The sequence below is a fragment of the Perca flavescens genome, chromosome 20, assembly GCF_004354835.1.
Source record: "Perca flavescens isolate YP-PL-M2 chromosome 20, PFLA_1.0, whole genome shotgun sequence".
NCBI lineage: Eukaryota > Metazoa > Chordata > Actinopteri > Perciformes > Percidae > Perca > Perca flavescens.
The window spans coordinates 19,388,631-19,414,491 of record NC_041350.1 but is presented as its reverse complement, the minus strand read 5'-3'; the positions used below and the strand labels follow the sequence as shown (position 1 = coordinate 19,414,491).

General features: G+C 39.6%; 2 protein-coding genes across 4 annotated transcripts; both read right to left on the bottom strand.

Annotated features, from left to right (window-relative positions):
• Nucleotides 1–810: 810 nt before the first annotated feature.
• ptpn21 (protein tyrosine phosphatase non-receptor type 21) lies at nucleotides 811–18,031 on the bottom strand. 2 transcript variants are annotated; one of them, XM_028565426.1, is made up of 19 exons: nucleotides 17,925–18,031; nucleotides 16,211–16,510; nucleotides 15,031–15,200; nucleotides 14,502–14,599; nucleotides 13,349–13,416; nucleotides 13,173–13,243; nucleotides 12,882–12,969; nucleotides 12,637–12,725; nucleotides 10,762–10,849; nucleotides 10,383–10,462; nucleotides 9,438–9,498; nucleotides 9,156–9,237; nucleotides 7,428–8,956; nucleotides 6,566–6,706; nucleotides 5,187–5,405; nucleotides 3,828–3,956; nucleotides 3,502–3,736; nucleotides 3,049–3,209; nucleotides 811–2,891 (listed from the first exon to the last, which is right to left on the bottom strand). In XM_028565426.1, the coding sequence occupies exons 2-19, from the start codon at nucleotides 16,388–16,390 to the stop codon at nucleotides 2,763–2,765; spliced, it is 3,618 nt and encodes a 1,205-aa protein (XP_028421227.1). In that variant the 5' UTR covers nucleotides 16,391–16,510; nucleotides 17,925–18,031; the 3' UTR covers nucleotides 811–2,762. The 2 variants fall into 2 exon arrangements, with proteins under 2 accessions (XP_028421227.1, XP_028421225.1); XM_028565424.1 differs by lacking the exon at nucleotides 17,925–18,031 and adding an exon at nucleotides 17,570–17,918.
• A 248-nt stretch (nucleotides 18,032–18,279) lies between these two features.
• On the bottom strand, nucleotides 18,280–23,771 carry spata7 (spermatogenesis associated 7). 2 transcript variants are annotated; one of them, XM_028566167.1, is made up of 12 exons: nucleotides 23,482–23,771; nucleotides 22,825–22,890; nucleotides 22,616–22,705; nucleotides 22,391–22,438; nucleotides 21,777–21,868; nucleotides 21,141–21,607; nucleotides 20,975–21,020; nucleotides 20,346–20,467; nucleotides 20,193–20,243; nucleotides 19,950–20,027; nucleotides 19,661–19,718; nucleotides 18,280–19,501 (listed from the first exon to the last, which is right to left on the bottom strand). In XM_028566167.1, exons 1-12 carry the CDS (start codon nucleotides 23,522–23,524, stop codon nucleotides 18,863–18,865), a joined length of 1,800 nt encoding a protein of 599 aa, XP_028421968.1. In that variant the 5' UTR covers nucleotides 23,525–23,771; the 3' UTR covers nucleotides 18,280–18,862. The 2 variants fall into 2 exon arrangements, with proteins under 2 accessions (XP_028421968.1, XP_028421969.1); XM_028566168.1 differs by lacking the exon at nucleotides 23,482–23,771 and adding an exon at nucleotides 23,253–23,462.
• Nucleotides 23,772–25,861: the final 2,090 nt, after the last annotated feature.

Genomic DNA, 25,861 nt, shown 5'->3' with positions numbered 1-25,861 from the left:
TCCATACTGATTCTAAAGAGGTTTTGAGTATGTGTTGTGTTCACACGGTAAAAGTGACTAAATTAAGCATACTTAAAATTGTCAGTATGGCTACTAAATAAAAAAAACGTGACTTTTTTAGTGTGTTTTTGAAAGACCTTATTCTCCCACAATGCAATGCACAGTGGAAATGGAGGGGGCTGATTACAACTGGAAAACAATACAAATAAAAAGAAACAAAATTACCAATAACATTTAGAAAAATATGTAGATTTCCTTTTTATATTAACTGCAATAACCGATACGTATACTGTATACAATTTGTAAAATGGAATTGAGACAGCTTGCATTTGAGGGAAAGGGGGAAAAAAACACTACATGTTTTCAGCATAAAATATTTACCCTTTTAGGATGATGTCATTTAAGTGTTAGATGGAGTGAAGTATGTTGCCAAGCGATCTTTCCCTGACTAAAGAGGTGTCTGTGTGCACCTTGACGACTGAAACCATGGCTACCTTTTAGTGAGGGCCGAGGACACTAAGAAGATCAGACTAAGGATCAGAGACTCACCCTCTTTAAATCCGTACCTTTACATTTCAGACTAAAAAATATCAGCTCTCTTGCCTCATTTCCTTGAAGATTCTGTACCACCTGTGATCCTTTTTCACCTCTGAATTTATTTAATAAAGATCTCTTCCAATAATGTAAACTCGTTATGTTGATTCAACTGATACAGACCAAGTGCAACCAGAGTGATGGAGAGCCACTGGCTAAGTCCTACCACAAGGTGGCATCATAGATTTGATGTAAACTGAGAAATGGTAGGTGATCTACAACTGAATGGACGTTTCAATTTATTTCCAAATATTTATTCTTGGCTGAAAAGATTTTCTACACTTTTTTTTTACCAATGGCATATCATTTGTGTTCAATAGATACAGTTTATACATAGTTTGTACAATAACCAATATTCATAAAAGCAGAATTTTAAATTGTGTACATTATGAACATACCTGTACATGGACAACATCGTTACACATTGGCCACAAAAATCACTCTTCAGTCTCCACACAGACTTAATCAGTATCTTAAAACAAAAACCAAACCTGAACCAAATTGATCCGGCCCTTTTTAAAAAAGATCCAGTTAAAACGTATTTTTCTCCAGTTAAGTTAGATCATTGCCCACTTGTCTGCCACCAACGACAAAAACATCAGGGTAAGACAAGAGAGATCAACAATCACTTCAGCCAAATTAAACTAAATTAAGTTGGCGCCCTGAATTGATTGTGTAGTCAAAATATTTCAAATTAACATTGTTAAGATATTTGACTTCATGTTAACTTTGCCATGCCTGTAAGCATCATATCTGGACATGGTGAACTACATAACTGGGCTCTAAATACTCCCTATAGCTGCAGCAGGAAATATGAAAGTGTTCATTAATAGTCAAAGGCCATTTGTAACAGCAGGATGTCTGCACACGAAAACGATCAGGACGAGCGCAATACACCACAGCCAACACGCTGCACAGCACCGTTACTTACATCTCAATACTGACAAATGGCCTCACTTCCCAATTTTGTCCCAACAGTCCCAACTTAAAGGATTTTTGCCAAATTCAAAAATGATGATCAATAGTTTGCAATCCTTATGCTTCATGCAGGCATGTTTCTCAAATGTATTGATTGGCATTAATAAACACATATTGCTGCATTAAACGACACATGAAAACATTATGCAAAAATACAGTCCTTTCAACTTTTACAAGGCAGCTATTTAGGCACTTTGTCTTGACAAAATATGTTAAAGTATATTGAGTTCTCATAAAAAAAGGTTGACAAATTTGTATAAAATACACTTTCCAGTTTTACTCTTGACTCAAAAACCTGCTCGGTCATTCTTCTTCTTTGCTCATTAACTATACATTTCTGGAACCTGTGCAATGCATTTCTACTTTGCATCAATCCAGTGTTTAACAAAGACCAAGCCACCTCCCACCCCTCTCTGTGCACAGAGAATATACATTTGTTTTTAGCAGGTGCTTTGTTGTAGATCGATGTTTGGTGGGTTCTAGGGCTTTTTTTAAACATGGAAATTGCTCATACCAAGTAACACAGCCAAATCAAGAGGTATACGGTATACATTAGCATCATTCTGTTGAAAGTAAATCTATATTCTTAAGTTAAATGCAGGGACAAACCCCTGTCTGTACCACCACAGGCCACATGATAAAATAATAAAACCTTCACATGAGACAATCTGCTATTTTCAGAGCCTTATCCACTCGGTCTTCATCACTATAGAAATGTCCTTCATTATCAGAACCAATAGTTACCAAACAGCAATCCAAAACGTGACCTTTGTCAAATGAAAATACAGTTTTTGATACATATCTATAATAAAGATTGTTTTGTTTTTTTTAAATGCAGCTTAACATTGGTTCATTATGTACAGCAAAGTACTGTAAAAGTGCTGGGCTTCATTAAGCAATAATGTATGTAAAAAATAATATATAATACTGTTTAGAGGCAGGTCATAAGTCTTTATGCTCCATTTGGTATCACTTCATTCTTGTACGTCCACACATCATTCCTTCAGCCTTGCCCGATTTAATACTAGACCAAACGGGGTCCGCCAAATACCGACCGCTACAGTGAACAGATTCATACCGCTGCGTCCTCACGGTGCAGTTTGGCATAAACCTGCAGCAGACGCCATGCTACAATCACCTGTGATGGCCGTGTGTACTGGGGGTTAAAGTCGGGCCAGACAAACGCATGCTCATATGAGCCTGGAGTTGCGGAGGTGCTGGATGATGACTTTGTAGATGAAGGTGTACTGAGACAAGGTCTGAACCATCATCATTCTCTGACTACGCAGCTTAGACAGGAACTTTGGGACATCCAGCATCTGAAACAAGTCAGACTTTTAGTATGAGAGAGACGGCAGTCTTTCATCTAGAAACACAAACAGCAAAGCAACCGAGGAAGAAAAAACACCAGCTGAGGTCATAACTTGCAGGAAAAAAAAAAAAGTACGCAGGTTTTATTTCAAGTGAGGGAGTTACCTCGTTGTGCTCCAGACAGGCTATCATGATCTCAGACAGGATGACCACACCAGTCCGTCCCACTCCAGCACTGCAGTGGACCAGCACAGGTAGGTTGGTGTTCTTTGGGTCACTGATGCTGTTTGTGTGTCTCCTCACAGACTGGATCTCCTCCAGGTAGGCTGGACAAAGACGAAAACACTCACTTGAGACTGAATTAGGTACACAATAAATTAACACAGCAGTTTTGACACAGAGCTTTGGAACATTTACATTCTCTTTTCAAGACTTTGAGATCATCTTCACTAGTTATCTTAATTTCCTTCAAAACGGATCTAGTATCGTGGCACCATGTGGAACAAATGTTGCTATCGATGCAACGTACAACGGTCATATTTTCAGTCTTTCAGGTAGACATCTAATCGTAAAAGCACGATGACCATAAAAGGACAAACTGATACAGCTCCCACTCACTGAGGAAGCCTTTGAAGTCTTCAGGACACCCGTGGTCAGGCCAGTCTGTGTACTGCAGGTGCCAGACAGTCCTCTCTTGGCCCGTCAGCAGGTGTTTGATCTTTAGCCCCGTGGTGGCGTAGCAGCCGGACTCTGTGCGGAACCGCGTTGTGATCTTGAAGCGACCGTACGTCACCGTGTTGTGTCGTGAGCCGAGTCTGGGCCAATACCGGAAGCTCTTTTCTCGGCCGCTCTCCTGAAGGAATTAGACGACGTACAAAAAAAGGTTAGGTCCAGGGAATGAGGAATAAAACAAATGTGGAGCTGTAAATATGAAATCAACGCACCTCTTCAGCGGTGACCATGGCGATGATGGAGACGCCCTGTTCCCACACCATCTGCCAGAAGTCCAGGCATGTGTTCGACAGGGGACCCTGCGTGGCAATGTAGCTCCACTCCTGTCCACCTACTGTCATCTAAGGAGACAGGAGACTCTTTTTATTTTTTTTTTATTAAAGTCACCAGTCACAGGAGCTAATCAGTAATTCTTCTAAAATCTGAGCTAGAGAAGCAGAAATAGCAGCAGTAGAGTATTTCTATTGTGGCAGAGACATGATAATGAAGGAGTGAATGTGATTAAGTAGCAGTCATTGAAACCCCTGCATGAGTAACATGCCCTTTACTGCTGGAATATACTGTTGTAAACGGTGACTGTAATCCACAGAAGAGTTTCTGGTTAGCAGGGCTGGGCGATAGACTCGGTGCAGTAGATGGGTGGAACCATTTGCTCATGTTTTATTGAATGTGTTTCATTCTGGTTATTCAGAATTCAGTTTATTCATCACCAGGAGCAATACTTGGTCTGTGTAAACAGCTGTATGAGGTCTTCTGAGGAGTTTGTCAAGTCTGAGAAAATAGTCTAGGTGACACTACTACAGACACTACTACGCGTAATGCACAACTTTAGTTGCATTGGAATAGTTAGTTACGTCCTTGGAACTCCTGACTAATTTGTCAGACCATTTTGCGTTGATCTGTCGCTCACAAGTCTGCCATCTTAATAAAAGTGCGAGACTAAATCACTAAAGTACCCCTTCAAAAAGTACTACAATTTTAAGCAGGCCATTCTTATTTTCAAGTGCTTCCATTGTTTTGATAGGTCAGTCATGCACTAACCGTCAAACTCGGTTAACTCAAAAATATTTAGATTTTCTGAAGTGGTCGAGAAGCAACCAGACATGAACAGCTGCTCCATCCAAACAAATTCAACCAGACTTGATCTCAAATCCAGAAGACCATTGAGAAGCAATTCTGTACATACATTTTCCTTCCTCTAAGATTAAAAAAATAAATAATTCCCTAAGTCTAAATGAAAAGTACAGTATATGGTGATAAAAAGAAAAGCCATAACATCTGGTTTATCACTAAGGGAACTTTTCCATTAGTGTATTCAGTAGGCTGTAACATGGTTTTAAAATGTAGACCTTTACTTTGTGGTGCATATTGGATTTTGCCATTATTACTCTAAATTCACAGAAATAATACAGGAGAGAAAACTAAAAACCTGCATTTCAGCAAAACTGAGCCCTGGCTTAATTGATGACTTCTTCTGGGTGTGTACGTGCTTTGTTATCTTGATTATGTAACACAATCATGTACAAGTGATTTGCAAAGAGATAATTATGATACATTGTGGCACAACTTACTCGAATATGTGATGCATTGATGTATCCTGTGTTGTTCTCTTTAGTGGGAACCAGCTCCACTCGGGTGTCATCATAAGGCAGGACGTCCTGGAAGCGGTTTTTGTCTCCGCTTTCTGGCAGCTGGGCGATAGTGCATTCCCCTGCTGGACGACGCTTTGGGATACTCTCGTACTCTTTCAACAGCTCTCCCCTCTCCATATGCTGCTCCAGCACTTTACACTAAAACAAACAGGGAAAAAGTAAATAGATCACTGCCATCGATAATGCAGCCCTGACACACAAAGTGTACCTCATTTTGGCTTCCTTTGCCCAAATAAATTACATTTTTTATATATACTTAAAATGATGTGGTGAGATGTAAACTATAATTTCCCAATCTGGTCAAAATTGAATCAGCAGTGATACTTTGCATGAGAAATTAAATTATGTGAAAATCCTTGTAAATAGTGGACAATAATACATTTGCAGCATAGAAGCACTTTTATGAGGGACTCTGATTCACAATCTGCAGCTCATTTAAGTTTTACTTTCTATTACTGTAGTTTTACTTTCCATTACTGTAGACATACTCTGAGATGTGCTTTCCCTAACAGGACATAGTTTTCAGTGGTAGATGGTGGATACACCAAATTTGGATGCATGAGGACATAAAGTATGTGTGAATATTTGTTTAAATTGAACAGCTCCTTTTAAAAAAATAATCAGTTTCTTTTCTTTTTTACAAATCTGTAAAAGTTGCAAATACGTAGGAGCACTCAGTTATTTTTGAAACATGTATTATTATTGTTAAGACCAAATGTGGCTACAGTAGTGGAATTTTGTGCATGATGAATAGGCGGATGACATAGGGAGATGGATTTATACGATAAATAAAGAAGCAAACAACTACCATGTGTAGAAGTGAATTATAACTGAACTACAAGTTTGTAATCTGTACTGTAATAACCTACGTCTTTGGTTGAGAATTGTTGTGTCTGAGACATTTAGGAATGTACAGTATGCTTACAGATGACAACTTGTTTATCTGAAGTGCTAATTATTTTCCGTTGTGTCTGGAATTTACCTCTACTGTCAAAGCAAAAAGCATCAAGATTAACAAGAACAATAACACTGACTAAGACTTTCTCCTTCATGTATTCTACATAACAAAATCCTCAACTACAAGGAGGTTATTACTACCAACACAGCCAGCAGCTCCTGGTTATGAGATTTTTTTTCCCAGCCATAGACAAGTCATTAAGAACATAAGCAATATGTAACAAATCTCACATATCTCTTAAGTTGCAATTGCATAAACTACACATTTACATTGGTTTCTGCTTTACAAGTCCATCTGTCAGGGAGCAAATCACTGAAAAAAAATCAAAAGAGTGTCCTACCCTTTCGTCATTAGAGGCTCTTTCAGGCTCATCCTTGACCTCTTTGTACATTGGCTGCCTGGACACTGACAGGCCATTTAGATGGGCTACCTTCAGAGGGCCCATCGTCTTCACCTCTAACCTAGCTCCTTTCTTCATGCCCTGGTGTGACAACCGAGTAGAGACAAAGAAAAGTGTGAGCCTCGCAGTGAGGAAGTAAGTAGCACAGACTCGCTGGGTGTTTACTGAGTGAATGTCACCGGTCCGGTTTTACAAGGTAGTCCAACAACATTCTTTCAATGTTTGCGTCATTCAAAGCTGGCCACTGAAACTACCTCTGTTGCTGTGTATGCATACTCTTCACTTTATATGGAGGCATAGACATGTGTTACTAAGAACAAAAACAAGTGCCAAGTGGAAAGCTGAAGTGCAATTGAATGATGTGATAGGTTAGCAATAGTGTGTAGTTTCTGTCTCCCCCATGCAGAATTCTAAGTAATGACAACAAAACTGTTAACGCATCCAGCAGATACAAGCCTCCCGTGATCGCGCGCAGCTGCTCGTAACCAAGGAGGTCATTATCTTCACTCGATTTTATGCGTCACAGGACGACACCAGTTTCTAAACATAACCATACTAAGAAATACAGAGAGTTTTTGTGGAGCGGATAGTCTTAATTAGCTTTGTAGCAACTCATTTGGCAATGGCTTGAATGTAACAGACATTCATTAATATAAAAAAAAGTTAGAGCACTAAAGCTTTAATGCAAAAATATATATCTCTCTGAGGTAACATGGAGAAATATCTTTATTTCTCAATTTCAAAATGTTTATCAATTATTGCACTATTCAAATAATGTAATGTAATTGGGAACAGGACTCACCGGAGGGGGCAAACCTTCTACTGTTTTCTTCCCAGGAGGCACATCAGACACAGGCCTCTTCTTGAAGTCTTTCTTAGTCTTCTGCTTGGCCTGGCCACTCAGGTCTCCCTCAGAGACTGAGGGCATAATCCTGGGCTGTCGTAAATCTGACAGCAAGTACAAAGGCTCATCCTCCTGGATCAGGGGGTGAACCTTGTAAGTCAAGGAGCTGGTTATAGAGGGGTCAAGAGAAGAGCCTATGGGATATGCGGGAGGCGGCTCTATGGGAGTCTGTTGCTGAGGCGTCAGAGAGGAGAGAGATGTCAAGCTGTGGTGCTTTTGTGACGGCTGGTCAGGAACAGTTGCTGCTATTGCATCCTGAGAAAGTGGAGTGTGACGTCCGCTACCGTCCTCAAACTCCTCTTCTTCACCACTACTGTGAACTAGCATGGTGGCATCTGAAAGGGACTTTTTGTGTCCATACTGCACGTCCTCACCCCTGTCCCCCCTGTCCTCTGTCTTTGTACGTTCCAAAAACACGTTGAGCTGAGAGCCCTGAGAGCGGCCACCACGCAGGGCCGGAGGGGGTGTGGCAGTTTCAGCTGCTGAAGAAGACACCATCCGCTCTTTGACCCGCATCCCCTCGAGACTATGTGCTAATCCAGCAACCTCAATAGAGTTCCGCTTCTGAGCATGGTATGGGTGTCTCTGTGGGGGTCCGCTGAAAAGAGGCTCCGACACCTCTTGTAAAGAGTGGGCAACTGGCAGGCTATCCTCTTGGAAAGTCTGGACTGAGTGATGCACACGCCTCGTGATGATCAGGTCTGGGTTGCTACTGCTGACATACAGGTGACGTGACAGGTCAGGTGTGCTGTTAGCAGGCCGAGGGTGGGCGTATGGGTAGGGTGGAGGTGGTCGGTACACGTGTGTTCTCATGATGTTAGGGGCTGGATACTCCTGTGCCTGTTGTAACTGGACATTAGTGAGCTCCGGGACACTAACCGCCCCCACTACGGGCCTCCTCTCAGTAGGGTAGGGGTATGGAGATGGGCTGTGGAAGCTGGAGCCCAGATGGAAGGGATAGTGATAATGTTGGGCTGCTCCGCCATGCTCCCCTCTGATCTCTGGCTGGCTGTAAACTAGAGGGTCTGGTCTGCTGTAGGCGTACGAGTTTCCAATGTTCAGGTTCCTCATGGAGTGGCTCTGCCGATGCTCTTGAGACAAAAGCATCCCTCCTCCTGCTCCCCGGTTCTTCTGACGCATCACTGACTCATAATCAGGAGTTGCACGGTAGGAAGGTGGGATGAGAGCGCTGTGGCGATGCGAGGGAACATAGTCTGGCCTTGTGATATCGCTAGTGATAGAGGGGTTGGAGGACATGGGTGAGGGCTGATGATAGTGCTGGGGATTGGTTAGAGAGCTGGTACTGTGGGCGCTGTACACACTGCCGTTACGTAAACGCCCTCCGCTGCTGTATTCCAGAGGAGAGCAGTCCAGGCTGGTCTGGGAGTGGTAGTAATAACCGTTCTGACTGTTCATGTACAAGTTGTCTGTGAGAGAGCAAATTAACAAGACATCCTAAAATGGGCAATGGATTATAATTACAAAACAATGCTATATTAAAATGTAGCTGCAGGCAATCAAAGTGCCAAAAAGAAATGTATTTGCATAGTTTAGTAACTTGAAATGTTATCCCATGCACTCGTTTTTAGGTTCCCAGTTGCAAGCCACCCTCTATACAGTAGTTACCTTGTGATGACGTGTAAGGTTCTGTGAAATGACCATTGTAGTGCATTTGTGGAGGGGGCATCATGTAGGCCTGAGGCTTTGGCTGTAAATCAACAAGAGAGGGATTCAGTTAGGGCTCATATGATCTGAATACTGCCCAAGAGCAAAGAATGAAATATAACTTTGTGGTGACACACCCTTAGAAAATGATTTGAATATACATCATGTGCTGCAATGTAAGCCAGACAATCATCAGGGAACTATGCAAGCACGCAACATGTGAAAAGTGAGCATGAACATTACCAGAGATATTCTAGTAGAGGATCTCCGTCTGACTGGGTTGACAACTGTAGGCTGGGTTTGTCTGGTGGGAAAACAAATGTCGGTCAAAAAAGATGACCTGACCAATAGCACTATTGCTTCCAATACCTTACTTTGTCCTTTTGTCATGTAACTACCAAGCAATGCTTTTTCTAGAGTACACCAGCAAGCATGGTGTAATGGAGAAGAGTTGCGCGATGCATTTTAATTTTGATTAACTTGCATCTAACAAAACACGTCAATCTTCTCTGTGTTTAATGTTGTCTTAACACAAGAAGCCAAACAAAAACTAAATGAAATACAGTCTAAGCATAGAACATTTTGATCTGGAAATATCTGATCAAAGCAGATACTGAACAACTGTAGTAAATTGTAGTTCAAAGATTTAAAATGACCTTAAATAAAACAGTTAATCTGTTCATCTTCAATGTACAAATAGTGTTGATATCCCTGTGGATTTTACAATGCTTTCATTTTTATGATTATGATCCCCTTTGGCTTCATCAAAATAGAGGCTATTCTTAATAATAAACCAAATATTAGAGTTTACTAGGATGAAAAGTCACTACATGCTTCACAACCTAAGGCCTATTTCCGATATACAGTAGAGAGCCGGTTTGCTGTGGCATTGTTGGCTAGGTAATCAGAAAGGAATGGGTGTTGGCACCTGCTGGAAAGCCATACTGTAGGTGGTGGCTGATATTGTTGCTCACCCCTTATTAAAAGGCAGAGAGGGACGAGAGAGCATTGGAAAGCGAGGAAAGGATAGAGTGAGAAGGGACTTCTGGGATCCCTCAGAAGCCAGGGGGTCACACTCCTCTCTGAAGAGAGGAGGATAGAGTAAGGGCTACACCAAAGAGAAAGACACATGCACGAGACGACAGGGAACAAAGAGACACAAACACACACACACACACACACACTTACAGGCTACTCTTGTTAATCTTATAAAACTTGAGTCTGGCCAGACACATCCGGCACACATATTTGGAGGTTTCCATGTCTTCCTACACAAAAAAGGAGAAGGAAAATCATTACATTGTGAAACAATTAGTAGAGGAGGTGATGTTTTCAAAACAAAGAGGTTCATGTGAATGCCCTCAAATACTTTTTTTTTTGACACACACATGCGTAACATACCCCAGCTACAGCCACACCCACACACAAACACAGGTGCATTGTTCAGACTAGCTGATGGTAAGCTCCACGACGACAGCAATTTCTAATTTTGCTAAATCCAATAAGAGACTGAAATGTCCCAGGGGACGGGTAGAGAAGAGAAGGTGCAAGGGCAGCAGAGACTCACGGTCTGGAACTGGACACTCTCCTCTCTGTTGGCTAGCTCCAGGACGAAGAAGGACCTGTTGTGACTCATGTTGTTAATTTCATTCCACCTACACAGCCAAATAAAACATGGAGGGCAGAGAGAATGGGGAAAAAACACATGATCTCATGACAGTTATGAAACCTTGCATTTTTAAAAAGCCTGTGGCACTGATTTAACAATGCAAAATAAAAACCATACATATCTGGGAGTCGATCAAAAAGGTATCTAGTACTCATTATGGTATGTAGATAGATACAGTTTAGCCAAGGTCAAGAATGTATATTTACTCACTTGACTGACAAGAATGATAATGCTCCCACAATCCTTATCAGTTTAAAATCACAGTCTACCTGACTCATTTCCTCTTGGGCCACACTCCGGTCTAGAAAGCATTAAGAAACATTACAGGAGACAACCTCATCTAAGAATAGATGTGAGCTGGGCCAGAAAACTCAATCTAAACTGACAGAATCGTCTGATTCAATACAATTACTGCTACGAGTCACAATTTACCAGACAAAGTTTTTATTGTTCATATTTAGAAGTAGATCATATTTCCGGACTTTTAAGCATTGCTGTAATAGTCAAACAAACATTAACCAGTTTGTTTCCCGATAGGGATGTAACGATTACCGGTGTAAACAGTAAACCACGGTAAAAATGCTGACGATAACAATTACCGTTTTCATTTAAAATATAATTATTATCATGGTGGATTACCACGGTGTGGAAACCCTGTTATGAATCCTTCCCAGCTTCATCCAAGTCTCCTGAAGTTGCCGCGCAGGTGCACTGCGCTCAGACAGGAGAAGGGGACAGAACGCAGCAGCAGCAGCTGTAAACTGACTTTTCTTTATCATTCCTTTCCTATTTCGGACTTGTCGAAGTGATGTATGTACGTGCCAAATTGTAAGTTAAAACTATTCTGTAGCTTGCTAAACTGTCATGGGTTTTACTGCCTCGTTGTAAACGTTTAAAGCTACGTTAATTCATATTTCATACAAGTGTTCTGCTACGATAAGTTTAGCCCGTGTTACAATGTGACGTTTATTTGGGGGAGAGAGAGAGAGAGAGAGAGAGAGAGAGAGAGAGAGAGAGAGAGAGAGATATTATCGCCTTGATAATATGTGCTGTGTTTCTTATTGCATAGCTGATAGATGTGCAGATTGTTTAATATTACTTGTGCAGCCACGTGTTGATATTAAGGTTGTGTTAGGGCAATTTGCTAGCAACGTGCAATCGCCAGTAAACAGAGTAGTGCTGTGGAGCCACGTGCTTAGCTTTTAAAGGTGTATTACACAGTTTGCTCAGTTATGGATATGTGTGCTGTAATAGTTGTGGCTTATTCTCAGTTTGTGTTACTGGGCAATATGTTACATTTATGTTAATGATTACAGAGAAATGAATTAAATTCTTAGTATTGCTGGTGGCTATAACATTTAGTTTTGTTAAATAATGTTTATAGTAAGTCAGATGCTTATTAATGTGCATTACTATTTGCTTATATTTCAGAACCACATCCAACTTCACATGTAACGTCAAATACAACTTCATAGTTAACTTCATGTTTGAGTTGTAAATAAATCTTCCTGGATCTCAAAGTCTGACATCTCTGGTTCAAGTTCTTAACAGCCACCCTACAGCGGGCCAGTGTTTCAGTAGCCAGTTTAACAGTTATTGTAATATAATAAGCACCGTTACACTTTTCAGCTTGTGTAGGCCTATTAGTGCTTTTCTTAACATATTGAACACACTTTTAAAAATACCGCGATAATACCGAAATCGTGATAATTTTGGTCACTATAACCGTGAGGTAAAATTTTCATACCGTTACATCCTTATTTCCCGACTTACCTAAATAAAAGAAGCGGCCTGCCATTTTTGTGCTTGACAAAGATGCCATCGAGGCAGGATCCCATGGAAACATCTGTGCCTGTACTATCCTGTTTAGATGAAAGGAGAGGATAAAGACATTCAGTACAGTCTTTCAGGTGAAAGAATCCAGACAGAAAATATGAGTTCAGATTCTAGTTAGCCAATGTCATACTTTGTCGACGTTTGGGCTGTTGGGGATCGCAGGATGGACCTCGTAAACCTACCTTGGCTTGATGGCTTTCCTGGCCATAGCCTTCCATTTTCTCCACCTCCTGCATGTACAACATCTCTGCCTCTGGGGCTGATAAACCCCTGAACAAGACAAAAATATGACCAAAAAAAACCCAAAAAACATCAAAACCCACTGAACCTACATAAAACACCAAGGCTGGAACACTAACAAGTAAAAAATGCATAAACTTATGTAATGTTGATTCATGTCTGATTTATGCAAGACTGTTTGTCTATGATCCACACACAGAAGAGGCAGGTTGATGTGGAGAACACCTGCTCACCTGAAGGACTGATAATGAAGAGCCACTTTCTGGGTGGCCTCTTCCAGGACTCGCTCATCCTGGATCCAGTCCTGCAAAAACAGAGTCAGGTTTGAAACAATGCTGGTATTTAAATACAAATAAGGATAGCTGCAACATTTTTCATGTAACATGTTGATAAAAAATAAAATCCTTACAATAGGGAACAGTGCAAACTTCTGCAGGAACTCCTGGGAATCATATCGATTGAAGTCTCCAAAGTCAGCTGTGGACAAAAAAAGACACTTAATGATTAAATACAGCAAGGCATAGGCCTTCTCTGCATAACACTGCTCTCTGAATAAACTCTATTACATGTCCATTTCTGCATTTAGTACAAGGCCAAACAGACATTCAAAAATTGCAGAATGGTGTAATGCCTTTTGGAAAGCTGCAGTGCATGATGACAAGATTAACTAATTTTAGGAGAGGGGCCTGTTTGTTAAGAAAGGGAATTGCTTTAGCGTCTGACAACGTGGAGATCCAAAACTGTTACCAGCCTCAGGCTGTCTGCTGGCAACAGTCACAACTATGTTGGGTATCCAGGTATCAGCACTGGTCAAAAGCTACAACTGCCCTACATTCCAAAATATCCTAGCCAGAGGCAGAAAATAGAAAACTAAACAACATTTACAGCACAAATGCAAGTTTGCATAACAACTTAAGCAGTGATTAAATCTAAAAGGGAACTTTCTTAGTTTTTATTTTTTTTTCTTCAAATCTACATATTGCATGCTGGTCAGTCATTTGAACATGGCTGCAGGAGTAAGTGATCTCAGCGGCTCTGCTATGCCAACACCCAGGCCAGTAAGTTGCAGAGCCTGATATAACTTTGCCAGCAGCGTTTGAGATTCTTCTGGCTGGAGGACATGTCAGGGCTAAAGCTAATGCAAGCAGCAGACAAGACAATTTATGAAATTCCAAATTAAAGTCCCATTTTTCTAGCTATCATTTGTTTTCTCCTGCACTGATTGAGATTAAAATGCAACGGTTTGAGAATCAATAGGCTTATTGGAGTTACACCCCAACCCTAGTAAACCTGCAGTTCAGATAAATTAACTCAACGAACTGACACAAGCCTCCCATCCAGAAATCATTGGAAATAACTATTGTTTCCAGTACAATTTTGAAGATGTGAGGAAAAGTTTGGTGTTTCAGCAGCCGGTATCATGATTTAAGGACAATTGATGTGTAATTGCACCAGTAATTACTATGCATGGGACTTAAAGCGGTCACTACTGAAGGATTTATGCCAAGAAACACCAAGCTTGTCAAACTTAACTTTCTGTTGCACGGCTACATTCATATTACCTTGAACTGCCAGGCTAGCTAAACGAATAGCTTGTTCTAGTGAGCATGAGATCCTGCCCTCCAGAACATCCTTCTTCAGTTGTAGATAATACTGATATCTGTGGAGACAGAGAGGGTTACTCAAGAGTAAAGAATCGACAAGCAGCAACCAAATGACAACTTTGTTCAGGTTTGCAGAAACAGCTAAAAAGTAATTACCTAGCTTGTCAAAAGCACCAGTATTAAAATAGCTTCTGACATATTCATAATATTAATACTTGATACTTCTCTGATTGGAGTGAAGTATTATAAGAGATGGATGGGGAGAGGTAAGAAGACATCAGTATAAAGCGGCACCTGGTTCAGGGGGTACAACTGTGCATCTAAGCTGCTTCATCAACTTCCACTATAGGCCACCTTAACCTGGCCAAAGCTTATTTACAGAAAAAAAACTAAAATGTATAACTTTTTGACTGCCATTTGTGTAGATAATTTGTCCCTAAGCTAATAAGTTTAGACAAGACACCTCATGTCACTGATGGAACATCACCTCGTGATCTCCTGTTGCAGTTGGGTGACACTGGGTATGTAAAACACGACTCCAAAGTAAACGGTGGGCTCCAGCCCATACTTGTCCAGCTGCTTTTTCAGCGGCTTCTCCAAGTCGATCCATCTCTGCTGATTCTGCTTGTTGAAGTACCACAGGCTGAAGTATGTTATCTAACAACAAAGAAAGTAAGCACAAGCATTACACCTGAACCACACTGTGATCAAGGACATTTTATATATATATATATATATATATATATATATATATATATATATACACTACTGAACATACTGAACATCACACAATGAACGGTTAAGAAAAGTAACCCCTATAGGCTTGCTGTTTACCAGAGACAATTAAGCTGAAAGAGACCTACTATGATTTGCTCTTAAACCACAACTACACCACAACTTGCCAACATAACTGATTCACACTAGATAGCATTGGTTAGCAACTACAAATACCCTTTCTACCAAAGACTGAATTGAGAACCGAAATGCACAAACAAACCCTGTGACATCAAAAACAAACAGTACGGTTATTACTCTCTGCGTACAAGAAAAACTCTGAGAGTGGAGGCCTGTCAGTAGCACTGCTAGACAGACCAATGATAAATGAAGCCTTGCTACGTTATGCAGCAAAATAAACAGAAACTGTCACATAGTGCAAGTTCCTAGGCCAGATTGCCACCAGTCTCTACTGTTGATTTGAGGTGCAACTGGAAGTGACAGCATCTCTTTCAGCTCATGACTAACAGGTGGGTTTCACTGTGTGACCATAATGACCAAATGCAGACATGAAGCTTAGTACATTATTCAATACTGACTCAGAACTACTTTTCTTGACCATTATTGGCGATGCTCTGAGAGCTGCCACTTCTGTTAGAATGAACATTTCAAAAACATGCATAAGTTTGTTAATCTGTGTGATGAGTTGGTTACATACATGTTAATGTAGTGTATGTAATTGACGAATTCCTAAATCATGTTATAAGCAGGACAAAGACTATAAGATTGTATTATATGAATAAACAATGTCAAACTGGTTATCTCAGTTTCTGTGTACTGCTTACCAGTTCCTAGTAATAATGTGGCCAAAAGACAACCTTGTCCTTGTGGTGAGTCTCAAAAAAGTATATAAAAGAACAATCAGTAATTGTATTGCATGAAAACATACATACCTCTCTTAATTCAAGTCTCTGAGCAACTGCCTCCAAACATTCCTGTCCAGTGCTCTCCACTGAAAGTGTAAACTCAACAAACTCTCCATTGAGCAGCTGAATCCGAGTGACAAGACAGCTCTTGCTTGAAACAGTATACCTTCGAGTCCTTTTGAGTTTTAAGCCAAATGGCAAGGGCATGTTTTAAACTTCTTCAAGAGGGAGGTCTTCACTTAGTCCAGAGAAACGACTCCCCTTGCTGTCCCCTCGAAAAATGTGTGAATGTTACAAGTCATGAGGTTCATCATCAGACAGACAGATCTGAAAAGTGAGAAGAAAACATCTCAATACATTCCCAAAACACACGATTCACAAGAAAAAAAGAAAAAGGGAAATTACTTTTTTTTTTAACTCTGTTTTGTTCCCCCTCAAATTACACACAGGCCCGAAATACACACACATGCACAAATAGGACCTTTACATGTATTTATGGAGAGATATCAGAGCGAGGGGGTCTGCCAATAAACAGGCTCCAAAACACTATCACAATTCACAATAAAGGCTAGCGTCATGTCGCAAACTAGGAAAGGGAGGATGCATCATACACACGCACCATACTTTAGTGGTCATAATCATCACTAATGAATATGTTACGATACATAAACTTTACACTTGGTCAGTCACGCTGAAACACACGCTGGACCAGACAAACCCAGACTTATCGTAAAGTAATCCTCTTAAATGCGGCATTTTGTTTTAAATGACCTGACTTGGCTATCTCGGATTTGCTACCAAAACGTTAACGTTACCATTTCTCTATAAGTCTTAAGTTTAGCTACACTCTGAAAAGGAAAAAAAAAAAAACTGAAAGCAAATGTATGGACAGCAATTTGTAGTGGGCTACCTAACCTGTGTAACGTCAATTGACGTTTATAATAAGAGTTGCAACCCATTTTCCAAGATTGTGGTTAACGTTAGATTAATCCCCTTTCAGTTAATAGTCTGATCCAAACACTGACAAGAGCGACCTGATTTAATACGCAGCAAGCTAACGTTATTGCAAAATCCCTGCTGCTATCCATCTCAAACATGCATCCATTTCATTACAATTTCTCGACGTTATAACTTAATGCTAACTAACTTGGCGTTACTTAAATTCAAATGGGTTTGTTCCAAATATCTAACATTGTTAGGACTAACTAACGTTAGCTACTTTCATTGATAACGTAACTTGTATAAATATCTCTAACTTTAATCGTTAACTACTGTCGTTAAATTAGCTTTAACGCTAGCATGCTAACTTATGTTCCAGCAAATAGACGACACCCTTGGGAAGCTGACGTTGCCGGTAGATATTTTGGGCAAAAACATTTACGTTACCGTTAGCCACTCCATGCAATTTAGAAGTCCAACTAGAATTAGGTCCGGAGAGATTCCGCCATCAAGGTCGATGGATTACGCAACTTTCTAGATATTTATCGGAATTAGAGACAGCCAATTAGTCTGTAGTTTGTTTGTGGATCAAAATTAACGTAGCACTCATGCCTCTTGGTCCAACAGTTCACTCAAGTTCCAAGCGTGTTTCGCTTCCTGGGATTGGAAGAGCAACAAGCGTATTCCGTCTACATCCGCGGCTCCAGCTCTAATAAGTGTGCTTCAGCAATTGATAAACCACCGAATTGGAATATACTCAGACTTTTCAATAACGCCATATACAACATATGGTTTGGCGTACTTCTTTGGTCAGACGCTTAGAAATGCATTGTAGTGCCTCCGTGGCGGAGGAATACAGGGAGGTTTTCAGAGCCATGACATCAGACAGCTGGAATGCCGAGCGGGGAGAATGCCAGAAACGGGACAGCTGCCTGGAACTGCTGGCCGCTGACCTGTCTGTTTACCTTTTACATCGACTGGCAGCTGTAATCGCAAACACAGAATATTGTGCAGTGATTATAGAGCTCCTCTCTGTAATTGTTTGCAAAAAGTCACTATCATCAAATTTGTTAATAATGGCGCGCTTGTTTTGCTGATGGTTGAATAATTACCAGTTTGTAATATAGTCTTAATAATCAGAGGCCAGAATACAAGAATCAAAAGAATAGAAAATGTATTGCAATTGTAAAGACACTTCCTGGTGACAGTCAACTCCTAGTAGCTACATCTCAGAGGCATATGTCAAGTCAAACACACTGGAAAATGTACAAGTTTCTTTACAACAAAAGTATGTAAACTATAGTTTCACCGTAGTTAAGACTGACTGGACACACTGCAATCCACTCAAACTAAAAGGATACCACTTATTCCACACATCTGACATCGGTGTAGTGCTATGGACTATCCTATAAAAAAATGCTAATCATTATAGTTACCATGGGCAATAATTTAGAAACAATTTAGAGCATTATTCTGGAGCTGTGTGTGCCCACTTTACAATATCCTAAATGAGACATCGCAAAACCCTGTTTGCTTGTGTGAAAATGTCATTGTGCTTTTGTAAAAAGATAAACTGAATAGAACTACAACACCATATTGGTGGGGCTGTTAAAAACATGGAAAACACAACCAGTGTAATCACATTTACAAAAACAATACAACTATACAAAACTATATTTCTCTCTGGAAAAACACTCACTTGGTAACAAAGGACATTCAATCCCTGAATACAAGAAAATCTCAGAACTCATCATCACTGACAGAGGCGACGATATTTGTATGTTGCTCAGTGGCAGTCTCCACATTGTTGTAGCGTGTATTGCTGGATACATGAAGTGACTCTGACAATCTTCTCCCCAGATCCTCAACCTCTTTAGATTGTCCATCATAACTGACTGCAGCTTGGTCTTGATGAAATCCTTCATCACTGGTTATAGTGGTGCATTCATGGGTTTCATGGCTGACTTCTTTGTTTATCTCAGTTGTGCTTATTTGGTCCTCTTCAGTGATTCCTGTATTATCAAGAACATGCTCACTGTGCCAAGGAGAGCTAATGGCCGTTTCCTCATTGTCATCTTCTCCATTCTTTTCATTTGTTTTGGTTTGTGAGGCAGCAGTCGTTTCAGGAGAGCATAAGGGTGTAGACCCCAATAGGGGATCAGAATAATCTGGCGTATCACAGTATTTAATTAGTGATGCATAAGAGAACAGGTTATTGTCCTTTTTGGTCTTCACTTGTTTCCCCCCTGATTCCAGATGTGGTAGGAATGAATCAAGCAGAGCATTCTCATTTTTTTCAAGCTTTGTACTGGAGGTAGATGTAACGATTGGCTCTTGAAAATCTTTACGCAGCACTTCCAGAAGGTGGTGCATTTTACCCTAAAAACAAACAATCAGATGCATGAGAAGAAACTGAAGAGTACTTTGTGACAATCTTTTTTTTATATATATATATATTTATTTAAAGCTGTGAGATGTGAACACTGAAACATGACTTGCTTAACATATTTGGTATTCTGCACAAACTTATATACTCACCACATCAAGCTGATGCCGATTCATGTCAATATGGCGCTTTATCACCCGGTCTAGGAACCTTGCAGGGGACACAGACAATGAATCTGGAGGTAGTAACAGACACTAGCCACTGTTTAACTATATATATATATATATATATATATATATATATATATATATATATATATATATATATGCTATAGCTATTAAGAAAGTTCTATCCAGGCTATACATGTGCTGTAACTATCTTCAAGCTAACAAAGCACTGACTGTAGTCTTGTAGTTCATAGAAATAGAAAAAATTACAAACCTGTCAGAGATGTGCTCCCTGGACAAGATATCCTCTGTTACAGCAGAAATGAATTCAAGGTACATTAATTCTTCTTCCCTGTTGAACAGATGAGAATTATTCACGTCACAGAGACATTATTTTAGATGGTTCTTAATATTCACAGAAGCATCACACTTTCAAATCCTTATACATCTGGCAATAGTTTTCTACTATATAAATCAAAAGCTGTATAAGGATTAGACATTATCAAAGAGAACTTACTCTGCAGATACACTCTTCATAATGGCCGATGTCCCGCCTTCTGATGAGACCCTAAAAGATGATGATGAAATTATTAAAATTTTACACAGAAAATACACAAAGTGTAACATTCTGCTGAAAATGCAACATAGTATTTCCACTTCATGACTTCACCTGGATGAGGAGTCAAAGAACTCATGGTCTCTGCTCTTGTTTGCTCGACTCTGTTGTCTAGATGCTGAGAAATATGTGCCATTGAACTCATCTTCTGACCAATCATGCTCTGTATTAAATCCCTGTACAACAAAAAGGAGAGTAAAATGAGAAGGGATGTTTAATATTGTCAAGGCTGTCTCATGATCAAATGTTTCATGTGGCTGTAAACACTTCAGCTCTTTATGGTTTGAACGATAAACCACATACGGATTACTGACATTGAGCAACAAATAATTATAACTTTATTTGGATACTGTACCACGGTAAGTCATCCAGTTCAGTCAGTGTGGGTAATACAAAACTTGTTGCATTCAACTTTACTGAACTAATTATGGGACACCAATTAAAGGCATAGATGTGTTTTTAGGCCTGGAATTAGATCAAATCTTATACACTATAAGTTAAGTGATTTCTTACATCACCAATGATGTAAGAAAAAACATTTGAAAATGAATCCATCCACATATGATTAAAAAAAAGGTCAGTCAATAAATTGATTAATTGATTAACAAGAAAAGTGTTGACACTGCATTGTTAGACACATTAGAAAATATATCTGAAAAATTAAATTAAATCCTCAAAATTACCTGAGATGGCTCATTAAATTCCTGTGTGCATTCCTTGGTTTTTGTGCTGCATAAAAAAAAAGATTATTTCTTAACACATTAGAATACATGTAGCACATTAAGAGAATTGTTTTAAAGACATATCTATTGCTTTCCTTTGAGACTCACTGAGATGTTTGGTAAGTACCTTCCATGATATGTCTCCTGTCGCATCAATCTTGAGTCGGTGCAATCTTGAGTAGGTTTCCTCCATGGTGCTGTGTAGTAGCGATACTGTGACAGGTATGAACTCTTTTCTGATTTCAGGGTCTTAGGTGTGAAAGGTTTATCTTGTGTAAAGTGCTGTGAATGTTTCTGGAGCAAGTCTCCGCTGTACGTCTTCTGAACAGGGTCCTGGAAAGTCTTGTAGCAACTTTGATCTCCTGAAGCTCCCAGTGAACACGCTGACTGTTTTCTGTGTGAAGTTGCCTCCGGGCTACGGTATTTTATTTCTGATGCTGGGCGAATGTGATGAGAATGGTTCTGAGAACCGACTTTATACGATGGATAAACTAACTCCTTGGCATGGAAGGAGGAGTTGAACCTTGGGCTGGATACTGTGGAATTCCTTGAGCAGAGGTAGGGGCTGTCATCATACTGCACAGATAATCTACTCTGAAAAGCAAACATGTTGTATTGAAATAATGAAGACTTTGCATTTATTAAAGCCTTTGAACGCTTGTGATCACCAAGTTTTCTAGCCAGGCAAAGTCATGGCTTCTACATAAGATATGTTGCCATCATATGAAGCAATGGGAATCACATCAGTAACATTATTTCCTACCTGGTCCAAGGAGCAGGAGGCTCTGCTAAGAGAGTGGGCTGACTGAGGACGAGCCCCTTTCCTCAGCCGCTCCTGTCTGATCTGGTCATTGTCTGTAAACAGGCAATGGAAAAAAAAATGGATACAGGAAATAGTCTATAAAAAGGCAAAGAAAGACTCCACTTAATTGTGAGGTATGGGAGGGTCAAGAGAGCAATTGTGATAGCAACGACATACGAAGAGAGCATTACTTTTACCATTAAAGATGAGGATGAGTTGCATCCTCTACTCAAATGTGATGAGTCACATTATTGGTTATTGAGGCTACTGTCAGTGCTGCTATTGGACTCTGCCTGTACTATGATTCATGTCTTCCTGAACTACTGAATGATGGTGCAAAGTGGGGATTTCAAAGAGAAAGGTCTTTGATTCTGATTACCACTAAGACACCAACACCTGACTGTTAGGGGTTACATTTAAACTAATGATTATGCTATTAAAATCATTGTGGCTGCGTTAATATGAGAAATATATCAGAAAATGTGCCCAGAAATGTAAGGTACATCCTCATCTCAACAGTGAAATATTTTTTTAAGTTGAATTAATCATTTAATATTTGATACTTGTGAACTTACATTTTACACTGTGTATCAAGCTTTTGGGTACTGATGCATCAATGGCAGCTGTGGAACAAGGCAAAACAAGTCAGATCACAGATTATCAATCTAAATATTATGCAACAGAGACACATGTTTTAACCACTTCAACATATAAGAATATTATGTATGCAAGAGCTGAACTAGTTTGGTCTACTGAATGTCAATGTAAGAATCACAATGTACTCCTGCCATGTAGCTCACCTTTAGCTGAGTAAACCTTTTTGTAATGAGACACCATGTGGTCTTTAACAATGGACTGTGTTAACTTGCTGGAGGAGCGAGGGCAGAAAGCTAAAAACACAAGACAGAGAACAACATACAGTACAACTGTAAAATGAAGCTTTTATCTTACAAATGGCCAATACTCAGTTGACTTATTTGTCATTTTATTAGCACATATTTATACTCACGGCTACTTTTTAAAGTCTGTCCTCTCACACCAGGGCTGCTGCACCCCACTCCAGATGAAGAACTCCCTAAAATGATCATAAAAGGATATGGACAGGTTGACTCCCATAGTCAACTAATAGGAACAACAAATATCTGATGCAAACAATAAATAAATCATTTTCAAAAGTGTATGCTTTGAATCAGCAAAAATAAATAAATGCAATTGGTCCATTTTACTTAGATCTGAGTTTATTCGGGGTTTTTTTGTTGGTTTTTACCGTTAATATAGCTATAGTTCTCGTTAACTAGCTAGCTAGTACCTTTGTGAAAATAGCAACGTACGAACACGGCAAAATGTCGTCTTTATCTTAATGTACCAAAATAAAGTAAGCTAACAAGTTAACCTTAAAACATCGTGTTACAAGCTACAGTATGTTACTAACGTTACCGTCTTGGTTATGGGTTTTAAGTTTAAGTTTTGAGAACAAGCAATCAATGTGAGTAAAAGGCTGACCATTCTCTACTGGACTAACTAGCTACTAAACTTGAAGCTACATTAGTGATACACACTCAGGATGAATTTATCTTTAGATAGCTGCCTAAGCACAATTTGCTCCTTGCTGCTGATTAACTAGCAGCTAACTTACAGCTAGCTAATGCTAATAGTATTTGCATACCTATTCTCGAGTCCATGGTAATGCAATACTTAGCGTATCCCATTTTCCTCAGAAATATTCTGGGGTAGCGACGGCAGAGGTTGGATACATCCAACAACAACTACAAGGTACTTAACTGTAAACATTTTACCGCTGAAAGATAATCAACTAACGTAGCTAGAGGTAGCAGCCTAATATGAGCTTATAAGCAGATGAGCGGCGAAGCAAAGCTTCCCCGTCGCCATGCTGGTTGCTATGATTGCCTTCGTCATCACGCTCATGCGTAAGGAAAGTCAGCCCTCATAACATAGACATAATATATGTCTATGCCTCATACCACCCACACGCGTATACTGTATGTCTATGCTGAGTATGCTCTTAATATATCTATGGTCTATGCACGCAACCCATAGACAAACCATGAGACAAACCCACACCTAGGAAAAGTGAACAGAAATAAGAGCATGGCAAAAAGTTTTCTTTGTCTCAGAATTCAATAAAATCCAATACATGAATAAAGATTTGTCAAGCAATAAATGCTTGGCTTTATTTTAATATAACAGCACACAGGCCTATGCCAAGACAGCAGAATATAAACTAAATGACTAACATCCCCCATAAGCATTTGTGTTTCAACACATGATATTTCTGGGTGTGGACGTGATATTTTTGGAGCCACTGTTTAAACATTCGACAAACAGATGGAGCAAGTGGAGCCAATGCAAAGCCCATAAACTGCAGGAAAAGTCAGCCTATATTATCCTCGCTGGTCATAAAACCAGTGGTGGAATGTACCTTATATACTCAAGTAAAGTATACAGGTATTACCTGTATACTTTACTTGAGTATTTCCATTTTATGCTACTTTATCCTTTACTATACTTTATACTACTGCATCTCAGAGGCAAATATATACATTCTACTCCACTACATTTGATAGCTTTAATTATTGGTTACTTTGCAGATTTAGATTATTGATACAACATATTAAACTGACATTTATGTCAATCAATCATTATTATCCAATAATATAATATAGGCTATGATTCTGAAATGGGCCATTCTGCATAATGAATAGCCTGTATACTTGTACCACCTTTGGTGCTTTAAGTACATTTTGATGCTGATACTTTTGCATTTTTATTAAAGTTCAAATGCAGGAATTTTTCCTTGTAACAGAGTATTTCTACACTGTAGTACTACTTTTACTTATATAAAAGGCTACTGACTGGTAGCCTATCTTAATATTGGTGTGCTGTTTTTAAGGACAGTTTGAGGTTAACATCATCTGGCCAGCTGAAAACCAAAATCAGCAAAGTGGCCTCACATATATGTGGCAGTGTGAGAATCTGACCAATGTGGGAAAACACAGAGTGCAACCAATATAAATTCTGATTCAGCTGGGTGCATGCCGGTAATGGGATCATTCTATCAGCAGCATATTGTTAATTCTGCCATGTTCCTTGTATTGTTTAATAGACCTTTTAACCCATCACGTCATTTACCAACAAAGGATTGTGAATTACTTAGTGTGAAACAGACTCCTTGAACAACGTAGTTAGCCTTAACCCCAAACCAATTCATGCTTAAATTACTTTTTTTTAGTGTTTAACAGTTTGATTATATTGCAACATTAAAGGGCACACATTCATGTAAAATAATCTTTTAATACCCCATGCCGCATTCTCAAATTGAATGACATCACTACAACAACTTTATTCCTAACGTTTTCTCACTCTGTTGAAGACATTATCCTTTTATACACAGGAGTAAAAAAGACTATTTTTCAATTATGAGCCAAGAAAATCTTTATTTTACACAAAATTACAGTTTGTTTCTTTATCGTATATGAATCAGATTCAAAGAACATGCTCACAGCTTGTCCTAGCAGAAAAAGAAAAGGTGGAACTATTAATGATGGCTCCATTGCAGCAATTATTGCAATGCAATACAGTAATAAATGTTATCAGTATGTGTTTGATAGTGTCTGTTATGAAAAAGCCTATTCAAGTTTAGTTTAAAAGTTCAGTTTTCTGCACAGGAACTTGTCTTGTTTTCCTTTTTTTTTTGTAGGAAACGGATCGTGAAAGCAACCCTTCTCTCTGTTTTGGATTATGAAAACAAATATTTATAGGCATGCCCCCATCTCTAACCTTAAATTTCTAGATTTTGTTTACTATTCAGCTCTTAGATTTATAACTGGGAACCCATATGGCACTCATCACTGTGTTTTATATCAGAAGGTAGGATGGCCCTCCCCAGGGGCGTCGCACCCGTGGGGGATGTGGGTGTTTTAACACCCACACTTTTCCCGGTGAGAGGGTTCAACACCCACACTTTTTCTGCAGTTTTTCCGCAGTTTTGCACAAACGCCTCGCGTCGAACTGCCGCCGTAGCTACG